General features: G+C 43.6%; 1 protein-coding gene across 2 annotated transcripts; it reads left to right on the top strand.

The window, feature by feature from the left end:
* Positions 1–1,494: 1,494 nt before the first annotated feature.
* Positions 1,495–7,875, top strand: LOC135366412 (uncharacterized). Of its 2 annotated transcripts, none has more exons than XM_064599107.1 (23): positions 1,495–1,596; positions 3,848–4,034; positions 4,109–4,273; positions 4,411–4,467; positions 4,542–4,610; positions 4,670–4,744; positions 4,804–4,863; positions 4,966–4,989; positions 5,140–5,172; positions 5,256–5,279; positions 5,362–5,415; positions 5,538–5,734; positions 6,225–6,330; positions 6,386–6,529; positions 6,588–6,667; positions 6,731–6,799; positions 6,861–6,946; positions 7,006–7,078; positions 7,147–7,334; positions 7,397–7,487; positions 7,532–7,602; positions 7,673–7,741; positions 7,805–7,875. In XM_064599107.1, exons 1-13 carry the CDS (start codon positions 1,576–1,578, stop codon positions 6,273–6,275), a joined length of 1,017 nt encoding a protein of 338 aa, XP_064455177.1. In that variant the 5' UTR covers positions 1,495–1,575; the 3' UTR covers positions 6,276–6,330; positions 6,386–6,529; positions 6,588–6,667; positions 6,731–6,799; positions 6,861–6,946; positions 7,006–7,078; positions 7,147–7,334; positions 7,397–7,487; positions 7,532–7,602; positions 7,673–7,741; positions 7,805–7,875. The 2 variants fall into 2 exon arrangements, with proteins under 2 accessions (XP_064455177.1, XP_064455169.1); XM_064599099.1 differs by having other exon boundaries at positions 4,966–5,004.
* The last annotated feature ends 480 nt before the right edge of the window (positions 7,876–8,355 follow it).

Here is an 8,355-nt window from a genome sequence, read left to right as displayed (position 1 = left end):
TATGGCCGTTCAGGTGACACGTTGAGCAGGGTGGACAGTGCAACGTTGTTAGACCCCTGGTCGCAAATCACTGCTTTTACGATAATGCCTACTTCTCTGAGTTTTCCAATGATGTCCAGCAGCAATCTTTTTATAGTAGGGGCTGGTGTTGAATTGTGTGAAGCCACGAACGCAACTGGTTGAACCCAGCTCCTCGATATACCAGACACAAGCACAACGAAGGCTTCGTTAGCCACACGAGGCGATGTCTCCACTCCGTCATCTGCGAAGCCCCGAACAATGTCATGCTTTATGTCATACTGTGGCAGCCGATTTATTGCCAACTCATCAAACATCAGAGAACATGTCTTGTCTCGTTTGCTCCAGTTCTCCGTTGCGTCTCGAATGGTCTTTATTACACTTGGTAGTATTCCAGTCTTCATCGGTATGTTTGAAAGCCACCTTCAGATTGTTCTTATGCTTGGAAGGTGCAAGTTTGATGCAACAAACCGGTAAGCTTTAGGCCCGTGAAAGAAGAGGTTCATCGCAAATTTTCGGACCACCGCTGGCCATCTCCTACCATGCTTGTTTACGTGCAGGAGGTCGATATGATTAGACAGCAATGCGAAGATCTCGCTGGGGATGAACCGTTTCATTACGAGTAATGCGTCTCGTTTTGCCACCTCTTTTCCTTTCTTTTCCTTGAGACGGTTCAGGGCCTTTCTGTACCTTGCTACTTGCTGCTTCAGCTTTGCAATGTATCTTGCAGTCCTGGGTGTATAAGCCCGCCCTTTTGCTCTTGACCTCGGGGTACTGGGGATGGAGGGTGTTCTGTCGTTTTGTGGTGGCATGGCGCAGCTGGACGGTGTCCCATTGTCTTGTGGTGGCATGGTGGAGCTGGATGGCGTTCTGTCATCCTGTGGTGGCATGGCGCAGCCGGGCAACGTCCTGTCGTCTTGTGGTGGCATGGTGGAGATGGAAAGTGTCCCATTGTCCCCAGTAAACCAGGAATATCCGGGAGACGTCCCACAAATGTCGCGAACGTCGCGAACGTCCTGTACGTCTAGGAGATGTCCCAGGTATATCCAAAATGTGACATTGAGATTTATCCCGTTTGTTACATCCCGGGGAGCTCTGGGAGACGTACAAAACAGAACATTTTTCTATAAGACAATATACATATTTTTCACGTGTTCAAACCTGTTATGACTTGATTTCGGTTCATTGATGATCATGTTGGACAGAGCAATGAACAGAGGTCACAAGGTGAGATCGCGTGAAGTGGCAGAATGTAGTCCAAGGTTTTAGCCTGTCACAGCCTTCTCGTTAAATGCTTTTTTTTTTTTTAAGAATGCCGTTTCTTCTTGAAGAAATACGTTCATCTTTTTTGTTTCTGAGGGCTGGGTAAGAACTCCCATTTTATTCAGCCTATTTTCATTAATGTGTTTGGGCGAAAACAAAGAGACCGCCAGGTGTCCGTCGAGCGCTATCCAATTCCATATCCGTATCCGAGTTTGTGCTCAACATGGTGCTTCACGCGTAGGCGGTTTCGCCCGCTGCTTTTGCTCGTGTGTGTGTTTCTTGTCCTGCGGCATCATGAGCGACGACAGATCACATGTAAATATTGGTTTGTAGTTTCTTTGCAAACGTTTGTTTGGGACTGTTGTTACGTATCGCGCTCGCGGCTTCGGTCGTGCACATGTAAGTTAACCCTAACGCTAATGCCGAAGTACAAGCAAAAGTACCTGCACCGCAGGGCTTCCGAAGAAGCCCGTGGAGCAATTTCAGTGCTACGCGAGGAGCCAGAACATATGGAAACTGAAAGTTTATGTGAAAAGCCGCATACTTCTCGTCGTTATGAGAGCTCTGAACCGGTGCCGAGCTTCAGCTACAGTAACGACGTGCAAGAACCAGCAACCCGAGAAATTGTGTCGGAAATTTCACAGACTACAGACAATGTCGAGATGACAGGGATAATTCATCGGGACGACTTATCAGGCAGCACTAATGTATCTAGTAGTGAACCGACGGACAATCTAAGCTGCTGCGATTTGTCTGCGAGTTTAAGAACATGGGCCGCCAGCGACAACATTCCCCACACCTCCGTGTCAAATCTTCTGAAAATTCTCCGGCAGCATGTTTGTTTTCGAGAACTTCCGAGTGACGCACGCACCCTTTTAAAAACCCCAAGAGGCAGCACGAAACACATAACTGAAATGCCACCTGGAGAATACTGCCACTTTGGTTTGGCTGAATGCATCAAAAATATATTTGAAACTTCAGCTGACATCCCAGACCAGGTGTCTCTGATGTTTAATGTAGATTGGCTTCCACTTTCTAAAAGCTCGAAATTGGAATTATGGCCAATCCAATGCAAAATCAAAGAATTGTGTGATGTGCCACCGTTTGTTGTCGGGGCTTACGCTGGCACCTCAAAACCGTCCTGTCCGAACGACTATCTTCAAAAATTTGTCGATGAGCTGGTCATCTTGCTTTCTGATGGAATCACTGTACGTGGCTCGACGATACACATCCTCTTTGACAGCATGATTTGTGACGCCCCCGCACGTTCGTACATTTACTGCACGAAAGGCCACACCGGTTTTTCTGGCTGTGCAAAGTGTACGGATGAAGGAAAGTATGATGTGAATAGGTTATACTTTTCCACTGAAGCAGCATCGTTGAGAACGGATGACAGCTTTCGCAACCAAGAAGACCCTGATCACCATCGCGGAGTATCCATACTAACAGACCTTCCTATTGACATCATAACGACAGCACCTCTAGACTATATGCACCTTCTTTGTCTTGGTGTGGTCAAAAAATTAATTTCACTTTGGGTTTCTGGGCCATTAGATGTAAGACTTGGCCCGACTGAGAGGAATACTCTAACAGTTAAAAGCATTGCTCTACAGAAAAACATCCCAAGAGAATTTTCCCGGAAACCACGAGGAGTTGACGAGGCGGAAAGATGGAAGGCGACAGAGTTTCGTCTTTTCCTGTTGTACACGGGGCCTGTCGTCCTTGAGGGTATTCTTCAACAGCCCCACTATCTGAACTTTCTAACACTACACTGTGCATCTATGATCCTCATGAAGCGTGAACTGTGCCGCACCCAGAATGAGTACGCATCCACATTGATGTCGCATTTTGTGCAGATGTTTGCTGAGCTGTATGGAGACCATTTGGTGTCTTATAATGTCCACGGTCTCCTACATCTGGCAGATGATGCGAAGAATCATGGTCCTCTTGATTCATTTAGTGCATTTGCATTTGAAAACAACATGCAGACCCTCAAAAAGCTACTCAGAAAGCCATCATCAACGCTTGCACAGCTGTACAACAGATTTAGTGAAAATCAGCAGACTGTGATCAAAACGTCCTTGAAGCCCAAGAAAGTGGGCCCTAGCAATTCACACAACCGAGGCCCACTTCATCCATTATGCACCCTGCCACAGTATGATCAGTTCACGACAAATCAGTTCACTCTCACAACAAGCGGCCCTAACAGCTTCTGTATGGTGAACGGTGACATGATTGATATAAAAAACTTTTCTACAATGCGGGAGTCAGAGAAGATGTGTGTGATAGGGCACAAATTGGCACAAAAGCGTGATCTGTTTCACAAACCGTTTTCATCATCTCTAATAGGCACTCAGGTCGTGTCTGGAAGCCCAGTTTTAAGGGTATGGCCACTAGAAAATGTGACAAAAATACTTGTATTGCCCTTCAAGCAAGAAATGGTTGCAATGCCAATGGTGCATTTATACTAGGGTTCTGTAACCTGCCAGCCAAGTTGTAATTGTTCCGCGCCTGTTCTGTACCGCATTTCAAACAAGATCTCCTTACCTGCCCACATCTGTTATAGATGTCGTTCGCAATAGTTCATTTCCTTGACCGTGACGAGGTGGGGATTGTACCAGTTTCTTGGATCCATGGAAACACTTGCAAGTGGCCAAACCTGCCCACTCGCATCGTTGATAAGAAAGTAAAGAGAGGATTGCCTCCTGGTGAAGATTCTGACGACATCGAAATTCAAGTTAAAGGGCTATTCAGTAAGCTGGTCTTACACAGTAAATATTTGCTGTGTGCATAAGTACACATTTAAGGCATATTTGATATCATTTAGTGAGCTGGGGAGAAGCACGCAAGATGCTGCCCGCTGCAGAATACCATTCGGACTTGAACGAGAGCAGATTGCCCCCCAAGCGAATCAGGCGTCCAAGAATGGTGTACAGTGATGATGATGACGACTATGACTTTCCGCCTGTCCCACAGAATTTTGCAGCCAAAGGTATGTGCGTACTGTAACAAGAATTGGTTACTGCGAGGCCAATATGGTTTAGAGAAATTAATTTCTAAGTAAGTCATTTCCGTGTTCATTACTGTGGTGCCCAACTCCAATGATGCGATTTCAAGTTTAAATCGCAGGAAAGCTGCCTGTTGCTGTTCCTTTGGACACTTCTGCACACAGCAGAAAGATTGCAGGTAATTCAGCTCGCACTTGGTCAGGCACGTTGTTAGACACTCTGGAATCATGACGGCTGTTATGTAAATTACAGCAAAGCAAACTCTCACTGATGGGTGTTCTAATTCTCCGTGTCACACAAATTCCCGTGAGAGACAGTCAGGTACTGTACCTATGCAGCCGTCGAAATATGTTACCCTTACAACGCACTGTGTTTTGCAGGCAAGCAGCTTGACTCTAGGTGTCCATCCAGTCAGTCGTCATTCACTGATGAGTCAACTCCATTAAGGTTTTCAAGTAGGTATTACCTGCTATCGGTTCAATGGCAAGCATATACCTGCCTGTCCCTATCACAGGTCAACGAGCTGTGAGTACCGAGGTAGAGAGCACACGTTCAGTGCAGCTTGACGGGCAAGGTGGGCCCTTTACCTATATTTGCATAAATCTCTGTGTTTGAATATACCTTGCAGTCCTTTGTTTGCGAAATACTAATACAAACATTGATTTTCTCCACATAGATGATGTGCAGTCTTGCAGATCAAGTATGTCTGATGAAGGTGTGATGAGCACTTTTTCTGCACTGGCTGATCCTCAGTTTTCAAATCCATTAGAGTTTCATGTGTTTGTGTCACATGTGCATCTTCAGTTATATTCATTTACCTTTTAATTGTATTGTAATCCTTCTTCACCAGGTGTATCTGCGGACGTGACCGGCAGTCACAAAGGTATGTAAGAGAAGCAGTTTGAACTAGGTGGGGACGACATACAGCTTGCAATCTTTGTAAGTCATCTAGTTTTATTTTGACAGATCTCCAGGATTCTACGGCAGGTGGTAATGCCATGGCTTGCACTATACTCTACCATGGATTTAAAAAACTCATATCTGGGTGGTTCTGATAACTTTCTTCTTTTAGCAGGTGCATCACTTGTGCAAGTGCCCAGAGCACCGCAGCCAATGCCATCTTACGGTATACACACAACCTTTTCTCTGTCGAGCATTTTGATGACAAAGTATAACCACATCTCGGTTTGAACACCACTTTCGGCTTCCATTGTTTTTCATATGAAGTTGATTTAGTTCTGTATTTAGAATTTCAGCACCAGGTGCTCAAGAACTTCAATATACTTCGCCTTGCGATACAACAACAGGGGGAACTCTTGTCAAGCCTAATGCCTCTTCAAAACTCCCTCTCTGAGGCTCCCAAGTTGCTAGAGAACCCGCTCAGCTCTGTAAAAGAATTCGAAACGTTTGAAGGGCAGCTAACACCAGACCGTGAGAAGCAGTTAGTGAGTGACTATTTCACTTTAAAATACATTGAGCACTAGGCATAATTACAAGAAAAAATTGTTCGGTCCCTTTGTCTGGTACATTAGCTCAACATTGCCCTATAATAATAATTATATTCTTATTGATCCTGGAGCTTTCACTGCTCGGGGGAAACTCCACAAAAGTTGCAGTTCGCAGGATAATGTCGTATGTTCTCAGCAATGAACTGGGACGCCAGTACAGTTGAGAAGGAAGAAAGCGTAAATTACCCTTGCGAGACCTAAACCTGCCAAAACTCACCCTGCGTAAGCATACTTGGTTTCATGCATATATATAATGTCTTGCTCCTGTCTCCTGCTACTCGCCAGCTAAGGGCTTCAGGAAATGTTCAAATATCAGTTTGGAATGAATCCGGTTCTGCCACCTTGTTATTTTTGTTGTTTGTATTGCTTTCCCTTCGGGCTTGATTTTATGATAATGTGTGTCTTTGTGATTTTGTTAAAATTTCAGGTACCATTCACTCTCACAAAAAATTTGTCAAAACTACACGGTACGAAGTAGAGCACCAGATAAAAGAGTGGCTACGCCATGCGAGGGACAGGGCAGAAAGAGCAAGGTATGTTTAAATCGTGACCTCATTTATTTGTCAACTACACTTAACTTCCTTGTAGTGTTCCTAGAAGGGTCCAGGCACAATCAACAGCATGAATGCAGATCTCTCCCAAGTTGTAAGAGTGCTCGATGGCCCACTACGTCTCACGGCGCCAGAGTTTGTTTTAGTTGGGTTTTTTAGTTTTTGCTGCTGAATGCAAAAGGTACGTATTGATACCTGTTCATTCAGTTTCTTTATTAATGTAGCCATTTTATTTCTAGTTCTTGAGAGTGCTCGAGGCATATGCTATACATCAGGGTCCAGCGCTAGTTTTTTTTTTCCTTCGGTCAACTTAAGAAAGGTACATATCAATATATGTCTATCCGTTAACCTTCATTCATGCATAGCCCCTCCTTTTTTTCAGTTTTGAAACGTGCTCCAGCCTCACTTTGTCTTACCGGTTTCATATTTGTACTGCTCAGCCTGAGGAAAGGTACATACCAATACCTGTCTGTTCATTAACCTTTATTCATTGGGATCCGCTCTTTCATCAGTTTTTAAGTGTGCTCGATGGCCCACCATATCTCACACCATCGGAGTTTTATTTGTGTTTTTTAGTTTGTGCTGCCCAATGCGAAAGGTATGTATTGATATCTGTTCATTCGGTTTTGTTCATTAATATAGCCATTTTCTTTCCAGTTCTTAAGGGTGCTCGAGGCATATGTTTTTTATCCGAATCCAGCACTAGTCCATTTTCACGTTCATACGAAAGGTATGTATTTCTGTCTGTCTGTCTGTTAACCTTTACTTATGCATAGCCCCCACCCCCCTTCTTTTCAGTTTTGAAAGGTGCACCAGCCTCACGTTGTCTGTTTCATGTTCATATCACTGAGACTGAGAAAGGCACATACCAACATCTGTCCATTCATTAACCTTTATTCATTGATAGCCTTTTTTTAGTTTCTAAGAGTGCTCAAGGCTAACATTTCCTTACCAGTTCCTCGTTAATTTTGCTCAACTTGAGGAAGGTACGTACCGATATCACTCTATTGATTAACCTTTATTCATTGATACCCCCCTCTTCTCTCAGTTTTTCAGTGTGCTCCATGGCCCACTATATCTCACGCCACCAGAGCTAGTTTTATTTCTGCTTTTATAGTTTGTGCTGTCTCATGCAAAAGGTATGTATTGATACCTGTTCATAATACAGCCATTTTCTTTGCAGTTCTTATGGGTGCTCGAGGCATATAATTAATATCTGAGTCCGGCGGTAGAATTTTTTTTTTCGGCTTAAAGGTACATATCAATATCTGTCTCTTCATTAACCCTCATTCATGCATAGCCCCCTCCCCTCCTTTTTTTTCAGTTTTGAAAGGTAGCTCTAGGCTAACGTTTTCTTACCAGTTGCGCACTAATGTTGCCCAACTTGAGGAAGGTATGTGTCAATGTTGCTCTACTCATTAACCTTTATTCATGGATCGCTTTTTCTTTTTTTCAGTTTGTAAAGGTGCTCGAGGCTAACGTTTTCTTACCAGTCTCCCGTTCTGCTCAACTTGAGAAAGGTATGCATTGATATTTTTGTAATCATTAACTTATATTAACGGATAGCCTTTTTTTAGTTTTAAGGATGCTGGAGCCTCTTATGTCAATCATCATTCAGGTACATTTTTGTCCGAGAGTTGGTTCTAATCTTAGTTTGTACATTTTCTGATGGTAGCAAATATATTATATCTTCAGTGTGCCATCTGCATATGATGTTGTGCAGTGTTAACTTTTCTCCACAACACATTTTTTTGAGAAAAAGAGCTATGAGAGCAGCATTGATTTTGTTTTTGCAGTTGAGTTATACAGGTGGACACGATCTCTAAGAAAGTATGTAACCACCAAGATGTCTAATTATCTCAAATCCATTAATTTAGCCCTTTAACTAAGGAATTTTCAAACAGAACAGAAGGCAGTATTCGTTGAAGTTCAGTGTATATTTAAAAAACCAAGAAAAGAGCGTGTGTCATGGAATTTCGCTATGCAAATGAACCAAAACTGAGAAAG

The sequence above is a fragment of the Ornithodoros turicata genome, chromosome 1 (genome assembly GCF_037126465.1).
Source record: "Ornithodoros turicata isolate Travis chromosome 1, ASM3712646v1, whole genome shotgun sequence".
NCBI lineage: Eukaryota > Metazoa > Arthropoda > Arachnida > Ixodida > Argasidae > Ornithodoros > Ornithodoros turicata.
The sequence above is the reverse complement of the archived record's forward strand: the minus strand, read 5'-3'. Positions and strand labels throughout refer to the sequence as shown.

What these genes read in the sequence shown, in the direction of transcription:
- LOC135366412 (XM_064599099.1), top strand. Translation starts at nt 1,576, where the DNA reads ATGAGCGACGACAGATCACAT. An exon ending in ACACAGCAGAAAGATTGCAG is followed by an intron (nt 4,468 to 4,541) that starts GTAATTCAGCTC and finishes TGTAAATTACAG; the next exon opens with CAAAGCAAACTCTCACTGAT. An exon ending in CCAGGATTCTACGGCAGGTG is followed by an intron (nt 5,280 to 5,361) that starts GTAATGCCATGG and finishes TTCTTCTTTTAG; the next exon opens with CAGGTGCATCACTTGTGCAA.